The following is a 22,323-nucleotide window of genomic DNA, read 5'->3' as shown; positions in this document are numbered from 1 at the left end:
TATGATGTATATAAGGCTTGCTAGTTCTTCTCTACATACTTTTAATATTCTGCCTGAGACTTCATCCGGTCCCATTGCCTTCTCCTCATCTGATACCGTCATTAACTCTTTTATTTCAAGCTTGGTTACTTTAATCTCTTTCGTATAGACAGTCTCTCTATTACCCTGTGGTTTTTCAAATTTGGATTCCTTAGTAAAGACCTCATGAAATTTACTATTTAACAGTTCTGCCATACTTTTTGGGTCTTCCACCATTCCGTTTTTGCCTTTTAACCTTTCTATTGTTTCTTTTTGTCTTATTTTTCCATTTATGAATCTGTAGAATAATTTTGGTTGTTCCTTACATTTTTCGACAATGTTCTTTTCATAGTTCCTTTCTTCTTCCTTTCTCACCTTAGCATATTCATTTCTTGCTGTTTTGAAGTTTTCCTTATTTTCTGGATTTCTGTTTCTTCTCCACCTTTTCCATGCTCCATCTCTTTTCTCCTTTGCCCTAGCACATCTTGCATTAAACCAATCTTTCTTTCCTTCTTCTTTAGGTCTATATTTTGGGACATTTGCCCTGATTCCTGTTTTTGTATATTTCCAAAAATAAGTTATATTTCTCTTGAACCGTTTGAGTTTTCCATCTCCTCCTAGTTTACGTTTTTAAAATAGCTCTTCAGGTTCTCAATATCGGCCTTTCTGTAATTTAATCGGTCTCCTTTGTATGAATCGTCTCTATCTTCCTTTCCTTCTTCTATATCTATTTGTAATATTACATGGTCACTCTTTCCCAATGGGCACTTGTGTCTTATATCATCATTCATTTGCATATCCCTTGTAGAAACTAGGTCCAATCTTGCCGGCTCATCGTTTCCTCTGAATCTTGTGTTTTCCTTTACTCTTTGGACCATCAAATTATCTATCATTAGGTTCAGGAATCTATCTCCCCAGGCTTCTTCCCCCATACCACTTTCATAATTTTCCCAGTCCACCTCCTTACAGTTGAAATCTCCTACCAATATCACTTCTCTCCTTTCTTTAATGATTCTTGTAAGACTCCTTATTGTGTCATCTATCATATCTCTATATTCTTGGTTAGTCCATGAGTTTGTTTTTGGTGGCACATATGTTCCAATGATTGTTAACTCCTTTTTATTAATATGTATCTTAATGTACAGTATTTCTGATTTTCCTTCCCCACACTCCACTTGATTTACCACTATCTCCTTCCTTAACATCATCACGACTCCTCCTCCTCCTTTACCCACTCTGTCTCTCCTCCACATATTATACCTTTCATCTATGTCTATTTTTATTGCCTCATTTAACTTTGTTTCCACCAGGCATACAATATCTGGTTCTTCTTTCTTTATGTAATCTCTTAATTCTAATTTACTTGATAAAACCCCGTCTATGTTTGTATACATCATTTTTAGTCTCTTGCCTTTATCATTTTTAGTTAAACTTGGTCCATTTTTTTCTTTTCCTTCTCTTCTATATACCATTTCCTTATCCTATCTCCTATAATTCTCAAAAAAATGCCTTCTTCTCCTCTGACTTTTCATTATTTTTTTCTCATGCTTCTGCCACCTTCTGTGTCTCTTCCTTTCCTCCTCATTTCTATTTTTCTATATATATATATATATATATATATATATATATATATATATATATATATATATATATCTTTCAACCTTCTGTTTCTCTGAGTTTTGTTTTTCTATATAGTATTTCTTCTGTTGGTGCTTGTGATTTTAGTAGTATCCTAATTGGTCCCAGAGTACAAGAGAGAGGATTTGACTGCATCTATCTGGATTTCTTTGACATCCACACGCAAGATTACTTTAGAGAAGTTTCACACATTGAGATGGATTTATTTGATTTCTTTTAAAGATATGAAGTCCAAGTGTCTCATCCACATCTATTCACCAATACTTTTCCTCATTTATATTAATGACATCCAGAAACAGCTCATAAATTTGTTTCATATCGATCGAAACTGTGCAGAGTTATCATTGTTCTCAACAAGACCTTAAGATCTTTTTTTTCTTGAACAAAAAGCCATGTCATGGAAATCGACCTGTTCTATAAGATTGGAATAGAACTAGAAAGTCACTTATCTCCTCAACCAGTCCATATTGATAGAATTTTTCCATATAATTTGCTGAGGAATATTGGAGTAGCATTTCACTACATGGACTGATGAAGTTGATAAATACTATAATAAGACCCAGATTGAATATGCAGGAGTAGTTCCCTCATCACATAAGAAAATTGAGAGGCTACAAAAATGGCTACAAGAATGGTCCCAGAACTTGAAGGGATGACATATGAGGAGAGACTAAAGGCTATGGATCTACCAACCTTGGAACAAAGAAGGAGAGAGGAGACCTGATACAAGTCTATAAATTGATCAACAATGGACCAAGTGGATAATGAGAAACTGATCCTGAGAGAAGAATATGACACCAAGCACAAGATCGCATAGTAAAAAGCTGAGAAAGGAAGATGTCTGAGAGATATTATAGTTTCCAGAGATGTATTGAGACGTGGAACAGTTTAGATGAAGAAGTAGTGTCTGCAACGAGTGTGCACACTTTTAAAGTAAGATTGGATAAGTGAAGATATGGAGATCACACGAGCATCCCCAGGCCCTGTAAAACTACAACTAGGTAAATACAAGACCGTCCTTTTCTAAAACCAAATTGGCTATTTGATATTAATTTGTTGTCTTCAAGGAACTCGATCCATTGTTTCTTTATTATTCTTTCACACATCTTGCATATTACACTAGTTAGTGATACCGGTCTGTAATTTAAAGGTTCTTCTTTCCTTCCGCTCTTATATATGGGAACCACCTCAGCTCTTTTCCATTCTACTGGCACTGTTCCATTTTCTATTGAGCATTTTATGATGTATATAGAACTTGCTAGTTCTTCCCTACATTCTTTCAGTATTCTGCCTGAGACTTCATCCGGTTCCATTGCCTTCTCTTCATCCAGTTCCTTCATTAACTCTTTTATTTCAAGCTTGGTTACTTTAATCTCTTTCATATAGATTGTCTCTCCATTACCCTGTGGCCTCTCAAATTTGGATTCTTTAGTAAAGACCTCCTGGAATTTTTTATTTAATTGTTCTGCCATAGTTCCACCATCCCGTTCTCTCCTTTTAACCTTTCTATTGTTTCTTTTTGCCTAATTTTTCCATTTATGAATCTATAGAACAATTTTGGTTGTTCCTTACATTTTTCGACAATATCTTTTTTGAAGTTCTTTTCCTCTTCCTTCCTCACCTTAACATATTCATTTCTCGCTGCCTTGAAGTTTTCCTTGTTTTTTGGATTCCTATTTCTCCTCCACCTTTTCCATGCTCCATCTCTTTTCTCCTTTGCCCTAGCACACCTTGCATTAAACCAATCTTTCTTTCCTTCTTCTTTTGATCTATATTTTGGGACATATTCCCTGACTCCTTTTTTGTATATTTCCAAAAATAAGTTATATTTGTCTTGCATTGTCTCTGAGTTTTCCATCTCCTCCCAGTCTACGTTTTTAAAATAGTTCTTGAGATTCTCAATATCGGCCTTTCTGTAATTTAATCGGTCTCCTTTGTATGAATCGTCTCTATCTTCCTTTCCTTCTTCTATATCTATTTCTAATATTGCATGGTCACTCTTTCCCAATGGGCACTTATATCTTATATCGTCATTCATTTGTATACCCCTTGTAAAAACTAGGTCCAATCTCGCCGGCTCGTCGTTTCCTCTGAATCTTGTGCATTCCTTTACTCTCTGGTCCATCATATTGTCTATCATTAAGTTCAAGAATCTTTCTCCCCAGGCTTCTTCTTCCATACCACTTTCATAATTTTCCCAGTCCACTTCTTTAGTTGAAATCTCCTACTAATATCACTTTTCTCCTTTCCTTAATGATTTTCGTTAGACTCCTTATTGTGTCATCTATCATGTCTTTATATTCTTGATTGGTCCATGAATTTTTTTTGGTGGCACATATGTTACAATGATTGTTATCTCTTTTTTATTAATATGCATCTTAATATACAATACTTCTGCTTTTCCTTCCCCACATTCCATTTTGTTTATCACTATCTCTTTCCTTAACATTATCATGACTCCTCCTCCTCCTTTATCCACTCTGTCTCTTCTCCATACATTATACCTATTATCCAAATCTATTATGATTGCCTCATTTAGTTTTGTTTCAGCCAAGCATACAATATCTGGATTTTCTTTCCTTATGTAATCTCTTAATTCTAATTTACTTGATAAAACCCAGTCTATTTTCATATATATAATTTTTAGTCTTTTGCCTTTATCATTTTTAATTAAACTTGTTCCACTTTTTTCTCTTCCTTCGCGTTTATATACCATTTCCTTATCCTGTCTCTTAGAATTCTCCAAAAAAATGCCTTCTTCTCTTCTGACCTTTCATTATTCTTTTCCCTTACTGCTGCTGCCAGTTCATTGTATCTCTTCCTTTCTTCATTTCTATTTTTCTTTATATAGATATCCTTGCAGCCCTCTGTTTCTCTAAGTTTTGTTGTTCTATATAATATTTCTTCTGTTGCTGCTTGTGATTTTAGTAGTATTTTAATTGGTCTCGTTTTTCCTTCTTGATATGGTCCCATTCTGTTTATTTCTTCTACTTCCTCTTCCAAGTTCTGCCTATCTTCGTCATTAAGATTTTTCAGTAGGTCTTTGACTGATTTCATTTCTTCTTTTTCTCTTTTTGGTCTATTATATTTTTTTCTTTTATTCCAAATACGACTACACTTCTTTTTTTTTCTGCAATTTCTCTAACAAAATTTTCTTTTGTCTTGAGGACTCCTATCATTTTGTTTGTCATATTTTCTTCTTTTTCTTTAAGTTGTTCTTGAATCACCTCCTGAAAATCGGCCTTATCTTTCTTATCTTGGACTCTCCATGCTTGTACTTCTTTTTTAATCACGTACTGTACTCTTTCCTCTTCCTTGTTTACTAAATCTTTCAGCTTCTCTTTTTCTTCCTCGGCTTTCCCGAGTCCTTCTTCCATCTGCTTTTTGTAGTTAGCTACTTCCTTTTTTAGTTCTTCGTTTTCCGCTCTTAGCCTAGCTTCATTTTCTTCCACTTTTCTTATCCTTTCTCTCAGTCTTATAAACTCCATTTCCTGTTCTTTATTCTCTTTCATTTCCATCTTCTCCTTTATCAGTTTATCTACATTTATATTTATTTACATTTATTTATTTATTTATTACGTTTATCTACATTTACATTCAATATTGAACAATCTCTTAAGTAGTGACATAGTCGTCGTATCGAACCCTTCGAATACGCGTTCTCCCTCACCAACATAGTCATCATCAGCCCCTTCTCTATTCTCGTGTCTGTATTTGGATGGAATATCTTTTTCACTCATTATTCCTTAATAATTGAGTTCATGAGGAAAAAAAAATGAGTCCACACTACCTGCCCAGGCCACTGTAAATACTATACAACAGGTATGTATTGAAGATCAGCTGATCGTCGGAACCGCGCCAGTGCATCCGCCCTTGACCGTGTCTCTCGTGTGTGTGTGTGTGTGTATTTACCTAGTTGTAGTTTTACAGGGCCTGGGCTTTATGCTCGTGTGGCCCCGTCTCCATATCTACACTTATCCAATCTTACTTTAAAAGTATGCACACTCGTTGCAGACACTACTTCTTCATTTAAACTGTTCCACGTCTCAATACATCTTTGCGGGAAACTATATTTTTTAACATCACTCAGACATCTTCCTTTTCTCAGCTTTTTACTATGTGATCTTGTGCTTCGAATGTCATATTCTTCTCTCAGGATCAGTTTCTCATTATCCACTTGGTCCATTCCGTTGATCAATTTAAATACTTGTATCAGGTCTCCTCTCTCCCTTCTTTGTTCCAGGGTTGGTAGATCCATAGCCTTTAGTCTCTCCTCATATGTCATCCCTTCAAATTCTGGAACCATTATTATAGCCATTTTTTGTAGTCTCTCCAATTTCCTTATGTGTTTCTTTTTATAAGGGGTCCACACTACTCCTGCATATTTCAATCTGGGTCTTATTAAAGTACTTATCAATTTCTTCATCATTTCTTTGTCCATGTGGTGAAATGCTACTCCAATATTCCTTAGCAAATTACATGTTTCTCTAAAAATTCTATCAATATGGCTTACTGGTTGATTCTTTTCTTCCATCGTCACTCCTAAGTCCTTTTCCTTGTTTACTTTCTCCAGTTCTACTCCATCTCCCATCTTATAGATTCCCACAGGTCGTCTTTCACTCTTTCCTATTTCCATGACATGGCTTTTGTTCACATTGAATTTCATTTCCCACTTTTTGCTCCATTCCCATATCTTATTTAGGTCTTCTTGCAGTTTTTCACAATCCTCTTTTTGCTTTATAACTCTGCACAGTTTCGTATCATCTGCAAACAGATTTATGTAGCTGTTCACTCCTTCTGGCATGTCGTTAATATAAATGAGTTAAAGTATTGGTGCCAATACTGACCCCTGTGGCACTCCGCTTTCTACTGCTCTCCACTTGGACTTCATATCTTTAACTACCGTTCTTATTTCTCTCTCTCTCAAATAATTTTTATCCATCTCAATGTGCTTCCTTTTAAGCCACCCTTCTCCTCTAACTTCCATAGTAATCTTGCATGTGGCACTTTGTCAAATGCCTTTTTAAATCCAAATAAATACAGTCAACCCATCCCTCTCTCTCTTGTACTCTATCAACTATTCTAGAATAGAAACTCAGTAAATTAGTTACACAAGACCTCTTTTCCTAAAACCAAATTGGCTATTTGATATTAATTTGTTGTCTTCAAGAACTCGATCCATTGTTTCTTTATTATTCTTTCACACATCTTGCATATTACACTAGTTAGTGATACCAGTCTGTAATTTAAAGGTTCTTCCTTCCTTCCACTCTTATATATGGGAACCACCTCAGCTCTTTTCCATTCTACTGGTACTGTTCCATTTTCTATTGAGCATTTTATGATGTTGTATATAGGACTTGCTAGTTCTTCCCTACATTCTTTCAGTATTCTGCCTGAGACTTCATCTGGTCCCTTCTCTTCATCCAGTTCCTTCATTAACTCTTTTATTTCAAACTTGGTTACTTTAATCTCTTTCATATAGACTGTCTCTCTATTACCCTGTGGCCTTTCAAATTTAGATTCCTTAGTAAATACCTCCTGGAATTTATTATTTAATAGTTCTGCCATAGTTTTTGGGTCTTCCACCATCCTGTGCTCTCCTTTTAACCTTTCTATTGTTTCTCTTTGTCTAATTTTTCTATTTATGAATCTATAGAACAATTTTGGTGGCTCCTTACATTTTTCGACAATGTCCTTTTCAAAGTTCTTTTCCTCTCCCTTCCTTACCTTAACATATTCATCTCTCGCTGCCTTGAAGTTTTCCTTATTTGTTGGATTTCTATTTCTCCTCCATCTTTTCCATGCTCCATCTCTTTTCTCCTTTGCCCTAGCACACCTTGCATTAAACCAATCTTTCTTTCCTTCTTCTTTAGGTCTATATTTTGGGACATATTCCCTGACTCTGTTTTATATATTTCCAAAAATAAGTTATACTTCTCTTGCATCGTCTCTGAGTTTTCCATCTCCTCCCAGTTTACATTTTTAAAATAGTTCCTGAGATTCTCAATATCAGCCTTTCTGTAGTGTGGGTGTGTGTGTGTGTATTTACCTAATTGTATTTACCTAATTGTAACATACGGGAAAAGAGCTATGCTCGTGTTGTCCCATCTCCATATCTATTAATGTCCAGCTTTTTCTTAAAATCATGGATATTCCTTGCGTTGACCACTTCCACCTAAACTTCCATGCTTCCACCCTTCTATGAGGGAAGCTATATTTTTCACATCTCTCCTATAAGTGGCCATTTTAGTTTTTTCCCATGCCCTCTCGACATTCTTTCATTCCACATACACAGATCTTCCTATCCATTTTTCCATGCCAATCATCACTCTGTATATTGCTATCAGGTCTCCCTTTCTCTTCTGTTTTCCAGGGTCGGAAGTTGCATTCTTTTCAGTCTGTCTTCATAAGTCAAATCTCTTAAGTCAGGCACCATTTTGTTGCAGCCCTCTGTACTTTCTCTAGTTTCCTTATGTGTTTCTTTAAGTTCGAGCCCACTGTATTGTTGCATATTCAAGCCTCGGTCTTATCATTGCAGTAATTATTTTCTTCATCATTTCTTCATCTAAATATCTGACGCCACTCTTATGTTCCTCAATAAGTTCAATACTTCTCCAATTATTTTGTTTATATGTCTCTCTGGCGATAGGTCATTGGTAATTGTCACCCCAAGGTCTTTTTCTTCATGACTGGTTTTATGTCTTCATTTCCTATCTTGTACATACTCCTGATTCTTCTTTCACTCTTGCCAAACTCTATTTTCTTGCATTTTGTCGTGTTGAACTCCATTTGCCATGTACAGCTCCATTTCCATATTCTGTCCAAGTCTTCCTGGAGTAGTTCGCAATCTTTGTCACATCTCACTTTTCTTAACAATTTTGCATCGTCTGCAAATAGGCTCACATAACTGGACACCCCATCCACCATGTCATTTATGTAGACCGCGAACATTACTGGTGCCAACACTGATCCCTGTGGAACTCCACTCTCCACCAAGCCCCATTCTGATGGTCTGTCCTTAATTATTGTTCTCATTTCTCTTCCTACCAAAAGTCTTCCATCCATTTTAGTAAACTGCCATGCACTCCTCCTACCATTTCAAGTTTCCAGATCAGTCTCCGGTGTGGTACCTTATCAAAGGCCTTTTTTAAATCCAGATATATTCCATCAGCCCAACCATCTCTTTCCTGTATTACATCTATCACCCTCGAATAGTAACATATCAGGTTTGTCGTGCATGAACGCCCTTTTCTAAAACCAAATTGACACTCACAAAGTATGTCATTTTTCTCCAAGAAGTCTGTCCATCTATTCTTCACCACCCTCTCACACATCTTAGCTACCACACTTGTAAGTGACACTGGTCTATAGTTCAATGGGTCTCTCTTGTTACCTGATTTATAGATTGGGACAATGTTAGCTCTTTTCCAGTCTTGGGGCACTACACCTTCCTTAATGAGGCATCAATTACTTCACAAACTTTTTCTGCCAGTTGCTCCTGCATTCTCTTAAAATCCATCCTGATACCCCATCAGGTCCCACAGCTTTTCTCACTTCTAAACTCCCCATCATATTCTTGATCTCCTCCACAGTTACTTGAAACTCCTTCATAATCCCTTTCTGTTCCATTACCAGTGGTTTGTCAAAAGCAGTCTCCTTTGTGAATACCTTCCGAAAGCATCCATTCATAGCCTCTGCCATTTCCTGGGATCTTCACTGCATACTCCATTTACTTCTAAACTTTCAATACTTTCTCTATTTTTGATGTTGTTGTTCACATGTCTGTAAAAAGCCTTGGTTGGTCTTTACATTTATCAATTATATCCTTTTCTTGTTTCTTTCTTTCTTCTCTTCTAATCAACACATATTCATTTCTTGCTCTTTTGTAACTTTCCCACTGCTTAATCCGTCTTTTCCTTCTCCACCTCTTCCATGCATCCTCTTTTCTTGTTCTAGCCTTTTCACATCTATCGTTAAACCAGTCCTGCTTTCCAACTTCTCTATGTTGTCTTATTGGTACAAATTTTTCTCACCTTCTTTGTATATTTTTATAAATTCCTTCCACTTTTCATTTGCTCCTTAGCACTCTTGAATTTCATCCAATTTGTCTCTTGAAAGAATTTCTTTAGGTTTCCAAAATCTGTCTTGGCATAATTCCATCTTCCCACTTTATATTCTTCATTTCTTCTAGATTTCTCTTCATCTATCACCTTGAACTCCAAAACTGCATGATCACTCTTTGCTAAAGGGCACTCCACCCTCATCTCCTCAATGACCATTGGCTCTGTACTAAAGACCAAGTCCAGTCTTGACGATGCTCCCTCTCCTCCAAACCTAGTATCTTCTTTGACCCACTGAGTTAACACATTTTCCATTGCCAGTGTCAATAGTGTATTTCCCATGTTGTCTCTGATCCTTCCATTGACCAGTCCTCCCAACACACCTCTTTACAATTAAAATCTCCCATCATTATAGTTCGTTCACAGCCACCCAACATTTCTTCCAGACATGTTCCTGTATCACTTATCATTTCTTCATATTCCTGTACTGACCATGCATTTGTCTTAGGTGGTACGTACACCACTATGTAGTGCCTCTTTTTCCTTCATTAGTTTCTGCTCTGATCTTTAGCACTTCTGCCTTTCCCATACCTTCTTTCACTTGATCCACCTTTATATCTTTTTTAACCAGCAACATCACTCCTCCTCCCATCTTACCTACTCTATTTCTTTTCCAAACATTATATTTCCTTCTCCAACCATCATCAGGTCTTCTCCTCTCTCAGTTTTGTTTCAGTAAGACCCACAATATCTGGGTTCTTGTCCCTCAAGTAATCGTTGAGTTCTAAAATCCCGATATCACTCCATTTATGTTGACATACATTACATTCCGCTCATACGTAAGTTTCTTTAGTCCTTTCTTGCTGTACTTTTCTGGGTTATGAACCACTTCCTCAGTCTCATATCCAAGATTCTCCAGAAAAACTCTTTCTTCTCCTCTTCTGTCCTCTCTTCATTTTTTTTCAAAGCCTCCTTTCTCAACTCATTTAACATTTCTCTTTCCTTTTCACCGAGATCTCTTCTCAACCAAATCTTCCTTGTTGTTTCCTGCTGGGCTAGCCTCCATGACTTCTCCACCAATTCATTGTGTGTGTGTGTGTGTGTGTGTGTGTGTGTGTGTGTGTGTGTGTGTGTGTGTGTGTGTGTGTGTGTGTGTGTGTTTACCTAATTGTAACATACGGAAAGGAGCTATGCTCTACTGTCCCGTCTCCATATCTACTAATGTCCAGCTTTTCTTAAAATCATGAATATTCCTTGCGTTGACCACTTCCACGTCTAAACTATTCCATGCTTCCACCCTTCTATGAGGAAGCTATATTTTCACATCTCCCTATAAGTGGCCATTTTAGTTTTTTCCCCATGCCCTCTCGACACTCTTTCATTCCACATACACAGATCTTCCTTATCCATTTTTTCCATGCCAATCATCACTCTGTATATTGCTATCAGGTCTCCCCTTTCTCTTCAGTTTTCCAGGGTGTGTGTATTTACCTAATTGTATTTACCTAATTGTAACATACGGGAAAAGAGCTATGCTCGTGTTGTCCCGTCTCCATATCTATTAATGTCCAGCTTTTTCTTAAAATCATGAATATTCCTTGCGTTGACCACTTCCACGTCTAAACTATTCCATGCTTCCACCCTTCTATGAGGGAAGCTATATTTTTTCACATCTCTCCTATAAGTGGCCATTTTAGTTTTTCCCATGCCCTCTCGACATTCTTTCATTCCACATACACAGATCTTCCCTATCCATTTTTCCATGCCAATCATCACTCTGTATATTGCTATCAGGTCTCCCTTTCTCTTCTGTTTTCCAGGGTCGGAAGTTGCATTCTTTTCAGTCTGTCTTCATAAGTCAAATCTCTTAAGTCAGGCACCATTTTGTTGCAGCCCTCTGTACTTTCTCTAGTTTCCTTATGTGTTTCTTTAAGTTCGAGCCCACTGTATTGTTGCATATTCAAGCCTCGGTCTTATCATTGCAGTAATTATTTTCTTCATCATTTCTTCATCTAAATATACGAACGCCACTCTTATGTTCCTCAATAAGTTCAATACTTCTCCAATTATTTTGTTTATATGTCTCTCTGGCGATAGGTCATTGGTAATTGTCACCCCAAGGTCTTTTTCTTCATGACTGGTTTTATGTCTTCATTTCCTATCTTGTACATACTCCTGATTCTTCTTTCACTCTTGCCAAACTCTATTTTCTTGCATTTTGTCGTGTTGAACTCCATTTGCCATGTACAGCTCCATTTCCATATTCTGTCCAAGTCTTCCTGGAGTAGTTCGCAATCTTTGTCACATCTCACTTTTCTTAACAATTTTGCATCGTCTGCAAATAGGCTCACATAACTGGACACCCCATCCACCATGTCATTTATGTAGACCGCGAACATTACTGGTGCCAACACTGATCCCTGTGGAACTCCACTCTCCACCAAGCCCCATTCTGATGGTCTGTCCTTAATTATTGTTCTCATTTCTCTTCCTACCAAAAGTCTTCCATCCATTTTAGTAAACTGCCATGCACTCCTCCTACCATTTCAAGTTTCCAGATCAGTCTCCGGTGTGGTACCTTATCAAAGGCCTTTTTTAAATCCAGATATATTCCATCAGCCCAACCATCTCTTTCCTGTATTACATCTATCACCCTCGAATAGTAACATATCAGGTTTGTCGTGCATGAACGCCCTTTTCTAAAACCAAATTGACACTCACAAAGTATGTCATTTTTCTCCAAGAAGTCTGTCCATCTATTCTTCACCACCCTCTCACACATCTTAGCTACCACACTTGTAAGTGACACTGGTCTATAGTTCAATGGGTCTCTCTTGTTACCTGATTTATAAATTGGGACAATGTTAGCTCTTTTCCAGTCTTGGGGCACTACACCTTCCCTTAATGAGGCATCAATTACTTCACAAACTTTTTCTGCCAGTTGCTCCTGCATTCTCTTAAAATCCATCCTGATACCCCATCAGGTCCCACAGCTTTTCTCACTTCTAAACTCCCCATCATATTCTTGATCTCCTCCACAGTTACTTGAAACTCCTTCATAATCCCTTTCTGTTCCATTACCAGTGGTTTGTCAAAAGCAGTCTCCTTTGTGAATACCTTCCGAAAGCATCCATTCATAGCCTCTGCCATTTCCTGGGATCCTCACTGCATACTCCATTTACTTCTAAACTTTCAATACTTTCTCTATTTTTGATGTTGTTGTTCACATGTCTGTAAAAAGCCTTGGTTGGTCTTTACATTTATCAATTATATCCTTTTCTTGTTTCTTTCTTTCTTCTCTTCTAATCAACACATATTCATTTCTTGCTCTTTTGTAACTTTCCCACTGCTTAATCCGTCTTTTCCTTCTCCACCTCTTCCATGCATCCTCTTTTCTTGTTCTAGCGTGTGTGTGTGTGTGTGTGTGTGTGTGTGTGTGTGTGTGTGTGTGTGTGTGTGTGTGTGTGTGTGTGTGTATGTGTGTGTGTGTGTGTGTGTGTCCTCGGTATTATTCATTGTGTATTTCAGAAGTATCTCATGAATCTTCTTCCTTTGTCTCTCACATTCCTAACATGCCTCATTACGAATGAAATGTTCAATTTTCAAAGGCTACACAGATCATGAGCTGGGTTCTCAGGAGTGCTTCTTTTGTTAATGATATGGCTTTAGATGAGGGAGGTCCTGTCTTACAAATTTGCTTGATATCTTAGAATATATTACCAAGGAGTTAGATGATGGAAATAGCATAGATGTTATATATCTAGATTTTAGCAAGGCGTTTGATAAGGTACCGCATAGGAGGCTAGTGTACAAATTGAGACTACATGGGATAGGGGGTAGGTTAGTTGATTGGATTAGTGAATGGCTTTCTGATAGGAAACAGAGAGTAGTTTCAAATGGGGCAATGTCTGAGTGGAAGGAAGTGGTTAGTGGGGTACCCCAAGGATCAGTGCTAGGACCTCTTCTTTTCTTGGTGTACATTAATGATTTAGATATAGGAATTAGTAGCAAAGTATCAAAGTTTGCAGATGATACTAAGATAGCATGTGCAGTACAGGTTGAAAAGGACAATTACAGAATACAACGAGACCTGGACAGGCTGATAGCATGGGCAGACAGGTGGCAGATGGAGTTTAATTCTAAAAAGTGTCAGGTTATGCATTTAGGTAAAGACAACACAAACTTTAGCTATGAGATGGAGGATGTTGGCTAGAGGCAGTAGAGGAAAAGGATTTAGGAGTAGTGATAGACAGGACTATGAAATTTTCAAAGCAATGTTTAGAAGCAAGAAATAGGGCAAATAGGATCCTGGGTTTTATAAATAGAAATGTTAGTTATAAAGTAAGGAAGTGGTGCGTAGCTTATATAATTTCTATGTTAGGCCCCATTTAGAGTATTGCATACAGGCCTGGTCACCCCATTATAGGCAGGATATCAACATGTTAGAAGCAGTTCAGAGAAGAGCAACTAGGATGATACCAGCATTAAATAAAGCGCCTGGAGTATAGAGATAGATTAAAGGAATTAAACATGTTTTCATTTGAGAGGAGATGTATAAGAGGGGATATGATAGAGTTATTTAAAATGTTCTCAGATACAAACTACATAGATGTGAGATCTTTCTTTACCTTAGAGGAGGAAGTAGGACTAGAAATCATGGCAGGAGGATTAGAAAGCAAAGCTGCAGGTTAGATATAAGAAAATATTTCTTTAGTCATAGGATGGTAGACTTCTGGAATGCATTGCCAGAGAGGGTTGTAAATAGCACTAGTTTGACAATGTTTAAAAACAGATTAGATAAGCACTTCAATTTATTAGATTTATAATTATGTATAGCGCTGAATGATAGTTTTTATAAGAAATTCACTATAGTTAAACAAGACATGATCCCCATGTATGGGGATCACAGATTGTAGAGGAATTCGCTGCAGGACTTAGCCCTGTTAATGGGCCAAATATTTTGAATTAGTATATAATGTATTGTGTACTTGTAAGTGTATCTTTAAGTACTGATGACGAGGTCGCTGTGCGACTGATACAGGATAACCTAGATGGGCCCTGGTGGCCCTTTGTTATCCTATTATTTATGTTATGTTATGTTATGTTATATAGAAATCTTGTCATTCTGTCACTAGATCCATGAAATCATCCTTAAAACCTGTCACACCAACTAATGCTCTTTGAATGTAGAAGAGTTGCAATGCATGAGTGTTTTAGAACAGTATGTGATTCCTCTGTGTTTGCAGGGAAGTGGGGATGGACTGGAGGCAAGACTGGTCAGAATGAAGGATGCTGTGGTTCAGCTGCAACTCATGAACCACCTGACTGATGAGGTGGCAGAGAAATTGTTGTCTGAAACTATAAGCAACACAAGGAAGTTCTTGATAGAGCTTTCTGAAGTGAGTACTAAAGAAATGGGTTATAATGTAGTGTAGCCAAATGTTTAGCCACAGAATTCAGGTCAGCAGTAACAGCAGCAGATTCAGGCTTGATAAACTAAGGCTTAGTAAAAGACAGGAAGAAATCAATCGTGGTGGTGGTGGTGGTCGTGGTGGCATCAGTTATCACCTCTCTTCCTTTTCCACAGATGCAGTCCTACCTACCAGACCTCATCTTAGACCTTGCTAACTGGAACATTCATTCCACTGATTATGTCACTGATCTTCCTAACACGGTAAGGAAACCATTTCTTCAAGATACAGTACAGTGACTCTGTCCAGTGTCCACCTTATTGCAAGAGTGAACCAGTATTCTCAAATGTTCATTCCTTTCCCTGATATACTTTGTAACTTCCTGACAGCTTCAGTATTTTCTCCTTTCTATGACTTGAACTCTTTCAAGAAGCAAGCTTTATAACACTTCACTAATCCTCCACTTTTAATATGGCCCATTTTTTACCTTTCTCTAGAAAGTGAGACTCTCAGTGGCCATTTTTTGTACTTTTGCTGGCCTTGGCCAATACCAAAAAATTACAAACCATGATTCATTAAGTAATTATAGTATCATAGGTACAAGTCTTCTTAGGCAGATTAAATTGATTAATTAACTAATTATATAATTATCATATTACATAACTAGTATAAGTCATGACTCTTTTAACATAAAGTTTAGACCTTTCTCTTCATTCATATATATATATATATATATATATATATATATATATATATATATATATATATATATATATATATATATATATATATATATATATATATATATATATATATATATATATATATATATATATATATATATATATATATATATATATATATATATATATATATATATCCCACCCATCCTTGTTCCCTCATGATGATTAGCAATGCTGTCCCACTTTGCAGCCTATCAACTGGGAGACAGTGCTCAAGAAATTTCTCAACATTGATTATGCAAACATTGAAACGTACAGAGTTTCAAAGTACCAGGGCTTGGATATTGTGATAAAGGTGTTGCAAGACTACTATGAATTGTGAGTCTCTGGATCTGTTCATAGTATTCACTTGCCACTCGTACACACTCCACTCAGAAACACTCTCACTACATTGTGACACACCACTGACTCACTGACTCACCACATACACATACACACACACACACACACACACACACACACACACATAAGGAAACTAGAGAAAGTACAGAGGGCTGCAACAAAAATGGTGCCTGACTTAAGAGATTTGACTTATGAAGACAGACTGAACAGAATGCAACTTCCGATCCTGGAAAACAGAAGAAAGGGAGACCTGATAGCAATATACAGAGTGATGATTGGCATGGAAAAAATGGATAGGGAAGATCTGTGTATGTGGAATGAAAGAATGTCGAGAGGGCATGGGAAAAAACTAAAAATGGCCACTTATAGGAGAGATGTGAAAAAAATATAGCTTCCCTCATAGAAGGGTGGAAGCATGGAATAGTTTAGACGTGGAAGTGTTCAACGCAAAGAATATTCATGATTTTAAGAAAAAGCTGGACATTAGTAGATATGGAGACGGGACAGTACGACCATAGCTCTTTTCCCGTATGTTACAATTAGGTAAATACAATTAGGTAAATACACACACACACACACACACACAGAGTTTTTCTGGAGAATCTTGGATATGAGACTGAGGAAGTGGTTCATAACCCAGAAAAGTACAGTAAGAAAGGACTAAAGAAACTTACGTATGAGCGGAATGTAATGTATTCCAACATAAATGGAGTGATATCAGGGATTTTAGAACTCAACGATTACTTGAGGGACAAGAACCCAGATATTGTGGGTCTTACTGAAACAAAACTGAGAGAGGGAGAAGACCTGATGATGGTTGGAGAAGGGAAATATAATGTTTGGAAAAGAAATAGAGTAGGTAAGATGGGAGGAGGAGTGATGTTGCTGGTTAAAAAGATATAAAGGTGGATCAAGTGAAAGAAGGTATGGGAAAGGCAGAAGTGCTAAAGATCAGAGCAGAAACTAATGAAGGAAAAAGAGGCACTACATAGTGGTGTACGTACCACCTAAGACAAATGCATGGTCAGTACAGGAATATGAAGAAATGATAAGTGATACAGGAACATGTCTGGAAGAAATGTTGGGTGGCTGTGAACGAACTATAATGATGGGAGATTTTAATTGTAAAGAGGTGTGTTGGGAGGACTGGTCAATGGAAGGATCAGAGACAACATGGGAAATACACTATTGACACTGGCAATGGAAAATGTGTTAACTCAGTGGGTCAAAGAAGATACTAGGTTTGGAGGAGAGGGAGCATCGTCAAGACTGGACTTGGTCTTTAGTACAGAGCCAATGGTCATTGAGGAGATGAGGGTGGAGTGCCCTTTAGCAAAGAGTGATCATGCAGTTTTGGAGTTCAAGGTGATAGATGAAGAGAAATCTAGAAGAAATGAAGAATATAAAGTGGGAAGATGGAATTATGCCAAGACAGATTTTGGAAACCTAAAGAAATTCTTTCAAGAGACAAATTGGATGAAATTCAAGAGTGCTAAGGGAGCAAATGAAAAGTGGAAGGAATTTATAAAATATACAAAGAAGGTGAGAAAAATTTGTACCAATAAGACAACATAGAGAAGTTGGAAAGCAGGACTGGTTTAACGATAGATGTGAAAAGGCTAGAACAAGAAAAGAGGATGCATGGAAGAGGTGGAGAAGGAAAAGACGGATTAAGCAGTGGAAAGTTACAAAAGAGCAAGAAATGAATATGTGTTGATTAGAAGAGAAGAAAGAAAGAAACAAGAAAAGGATATAATTGATAAATGTAAAGACCAACCAAGGCTTTTTTACAGACATGTGAACAACAACATCAAAAATAGAGAAAGTATTGAAAGTTTAGAAGTAAATGGAGTATGCAGTGAAGATCCCAGGAAATGGCAGAGGCTATGAATGGATGCTTTCGGAAGGTATTCACAAAGGAGACTGCTTTTGACAAACCACTGGTAATGGAACAGAAAGGGATTATGAAGGAGTTTCAAGTAACTGTGGAGGAGATCAAGAATATGATGGGGAGTTTAGAAGTGAGAAAAGCTGTGGGACCTGATGGGGTATCAGGATGGATTTTAAGAGAATGCAGGGAGCAACTGGCAGAAAAAGTTTGTGAAGTAATTGATGCCTCATTAAGGGAAGGTGTAGTGCCCCAAGACTGGAAAAGAGCTAACATTGTCCCAATCTATAAATCAGGTAACAAGAGAGACCCATTGAACTATAGACCAGTGTCACTTACAAGTGTGGTAGCTAAGATGTGTGAGAGGGTGGTGAAGAATAGATGGACAGACTTCTTGGAGAAAAATGACATACTTTGTGAGTGTCAATTTGGTTTTAGAAAAGGGCGTTCATGCACGACAAACCTGATATGTTACTATTCGAGGGTGATAGATGTAATACAGGAAAGAGATGGTTGGGCTGATGGAATATATCTGGATTTAAAAAAGGCCTTTGATAAGGTACCACACCGGAGACTGATCTGGAAACTTGAAATGGTAGGAGGAGTGCATGGCAGTTTACTAAAATGGATGGAAGACTTTTTGGTAGGAAGAGAAATGAGAACAATAATTAAGGACAGACCATCAGAATGGGGCTTGGTGGAGAGTGGAGTTCCACAGGGATCAGTGTTGGCACCAGTAATGTTCGCGGTCTACATAAATGACATGGTGGATGGGGTGTCCAGTTATGTGAGCCTATTTGCAGAATGCAAAATTGTTAAGAAAAGTGAGATGTGACAAAGATTGCGAACTACTCCAGGAAGACTTGGACAGAATATGGAAATGGAGCTGTACATGGCAAATGGAGTTCAACACGACAAAATGCAAGAAAATAGAGTTTGGCAAGAGTGAAAGAAGAATCAGGAGTATGTACAAGATAGGAAATGAAGACATAAAACCAGTCATGAAGAAAAAGACCTTGGGGTGACAATTACCAATGACCTATCGCCAGAGAGACATATAAACAAAATAATTGGAGAAGTATTGAACTTATTGAGGAACATAAGAGTGGCGTTCGTATATTTAGATGAAGAAATGATGAAGAAAATAATTACTGCAATGATAAGACCGAGGCTTGAATATGCAACAATACAGTGGGCTCCGAACTTAAAGAAACACATAAGGAAACTAGAGAAAGTACAGAGGGCTGCAACAAAATGGTGCCTGACTTAAGAGATTTGACTTATGAAGACAGACTACACATAAGGAAACTAGAGAAAGTACAGAGGGCTGCAACAAAAATGGTGCCTGACTTAAGAGATTTGACTTATGAAGACAGACTGAAAAGAATGCAACTTCCGACCCTGGAAAACAGAAGAGAAAGGAGACCTGATAGCAATATACAGAGTGATGATTGGCATGGAAAAATGGATAGGAAGATCTGTGTATGTGGAATGAAAGAATGTCGAGAGGGCATGGGAAAAAACTAAAAATGGCCACTTATAGGAGAGATGTGAAAAAATATAGCTTCCCTCATAGAAGGGTGGAAGCATGGAATAGTTTAGACGTGGAAGTGGTCAACGCAAGGAATATTCATGATTTTAAGAAAAAGCTGGACATTAATAGATATGGAGACGGGACAACACGAGCATAGCTCTTTTCCCGTATGTTACAATTAGGTAAATACAATTAGGTAAATACACACACACACACACACACACAGAGTTTTTCTGGAGAATCTTGGATATGAGACTGAGGAAGTGGTTCATAACCCAGAAAAGTACAGCAAGAAAGGACTAAAGAAACTTACGTATGAGCGGAATGTAATGTATTCCAACATAAATGGAGTGATATCGGGGATTTTAGAACTCAACGATTACTTGAGGACAAGAACCCAGATATTGTGGGTCTTACTGAAACAAAACTGAGAGAGGAAGACCTGATGATGGTTGGAGAAGGAAATATAATGTTTGGAAAAGAAATAGAGTAGGTAAGATGGGAGGAGGAGTGATGTTGCTGGTTAAAAAGATATAAAGGTGGATCAAGTGAAAGAAGGTATGGGAAAGGCAGAAGTGCTAAAGATCAGAGCAGAAACTAATGAAGGAAAAAGAGGCACTACATAGTGGTGTACGTACCACCTAAGACAAATGCATGGTCAGTACAGGAATATGAAGAAATGATAAGTGATACAGGAACATGTCTGGAAGAAATGTTGGGTGGCTGTGAACGAACTATAATGATGGGAGATTTTAATTGTAAAGAGGTGTGTTGGGAGGACTGGTCAATGGAAGGATCAGAGACAACATGGGAAATACACTATTGACACTGGCAATGGAAAATGTGTTAACTCAGTGGGTCAAAGAAGATACTAGGTTTGGAGGAGAGGAGCATCGTCAAGACTGGACTTGGTCTTTAGTACAGAGCCAATGGTCATTGAGGAGATGAGGGTGGAGTGCCCTTTAGCAAAGAGTGATCATGCAGTTTTGGAGTTCAAGGTGATAGATGAAGAGAAATCTAGAAGAAATGAAGAATATAAAGTGGGAAGATGGAATTATGCCAAGACAGATTTTGGAAACCTAAAGAAATTCTTTCAAGAGACAAATTGGATGAAATTCAAGAGTGCTAAGGAGCAAATGAAAAGTGGAAGGAATTTATAAAAATATACAAAGAAGGTGAGAAAAAATTTGTACCAATAAGACAACATAGAAGTTGGAAAGCAGGACTGGTTTAACGATAGATGTGAAAAGGCTAGAACAAGAAAAGAGGATGCATGGAAGAGGTGGAGAAGGAAAAGACGGATTAAGCAGTGGGAAAGTTACAAAAGAGCAAGAAATGAATATGTGTTGATTAGAAGAGAAGAAAGAAAGAAACAAGAAAAGGATATAATTGATAAATGTAAAGACCAACCAAGGCTTTTTTACAGACATGTGAACAACAACATCAAAAATAGAAAGTATTGAAAGTTTAGAAGTAAATGGAGTATGCAGTGAAGATCCCAGGGAAATGGCAGAGGCTATGAATGGATGCTTTCGGAAGGTATTCACAAAGGAGACTGCTTTTGACAAACCACTGGTAATGGAACAGAAAGGGATTATGAAGGAGTTTCAAGTAACTGTGGAGGAGATCAAGAATATGATGGGGAGTTTAGAAGTGAGAAAAGCTGTGGGACCTGATGGGGTATCAGGATGGATTTTAAGAGAATGCAGGGAGCAACTGGCAGAAAAAGTTTGTGAAGTAATTGATGCCTCATTAAGGGAAGGTGTAGTGCCCCAAGACTGGAAAAGAGCTAACATTGTCCCAATCTATAAATCAGGTAACAAGAGAGACCCATTGAACTATAGACCAGTGTCACTTACAAGTGTGGTAGCTAAGATGTGTGAGAGGGTGGTGAAGAATAGATGGACAGACTTCTTGGAGAAAAATGACATACTTTGTGAGTGTCAATTTGGTTTTAGAAAAGGGCGTTCATGCACGACAAACCTGATATGTTACTATTCGAGGGTGATAGATGTAATACAGGAAAGAGATGGTTGGGCTGATGGAATATATCTGGATTTAAAAAAGGCCTTTGATAAGGTACCACACCGGAGACTGATCTGGAAACTTGAAATGGTAGGAGGAGTGCATGGCAGTTTACTAAAATGGATGGAAGACTTTTTGGTAGGAAGAGAAATGAGAACAATAATTAAGGACAGACCATCAGAATGGGGCTTGGTGGATCCACAGGGATCAGTGTTGGCACCAGTAATGTTTGCGGTCTACATAAATGACATGGTGGATGGGGTGTCCAGTTATGTGAGCCTATTTGCAGACGATGCAAAATTGTTAAGAAAAGTGAGATGTGACAAAGATTGCGAACTACTCCAGGAAGACTTGGACAGAATATGGAAATGGAGCTGTACATGGCAAATGGAGTTCAACACGACAAAATGCAAGAAAATAGAGTTTGGCAAGAGTGAAAGAAGAATCAGGAGTATGTACAAGATAGGAAATGAAGACATAAAACCAGTCATGAAGAAAAAGACCTTGGGGTGACAATTACCAATGACCTATCGCCAGAGAGACATATAAACAAAATAATTGGAGAAGTATTGAACTTATTGAGGAACATAAGAGTGGCGTTCGTATATTTAGATGAAGAAATGATGAAGAAAATAATTACTGCAATGATAAGACCGAGGCT

The 22,323-nt window shown here is 37.6% G+C and overlaps 1 protein-coding gene across 7 annotated transcripts in view; it reads left to right on the top strand.

Moving 5' to 3' along the window:
• Positions 1–22,323, top strand: part of LOC123502368 (membrane metallo-endopeptidase-like 1) — an 83,908-nt gene that overhangs the window by 9,032 nt on the left and 52,553 nt on the right. For all 7 annotated transcript variants that reach the window (XR_006673981.1, XM_045251541.1, XM_045251540.1 and 4 more), the window contains exons 6-8: positions 14,966–15,118; positions 15,307–15,393; positions 16,064–16,191. Coding sequence is in view for 6 of the 7 variants with exons in the window: in XM_045251541.1 (XP_045107476.1) it covers positions 14,966–15,118; positions 15,307–15,393; positions 16,064–16,191 (368 nt within the window). In the remaining variant the exon portion in view is untranslated. The remainder of the gene's footprint in view (positions 1–14,965; positions 15,119–15,306; positions 15,394–16,063; positions 16,192–22,323) is intronic.

The sequence above is a fragment of the Portunus trituberculatus genome, chromosome 11 (assembly GCF_017591435.1).
Source record: "Portunus trituberculatus isolate SZX2019 chromosome 11, ASM1759143v1, whole genome shotgun sequence".
NCBI lineage: Eukaryota > Metazoa > Arthropoda > Malacostraca > Decapoda > Portunidae > Portunus > Portunus trituberculatus.
The sequence above is the reverse complement of the archived record's forward strand: the minus strand, read 5'-3'. Positions and strand labels throughout refer to the sequence as shown.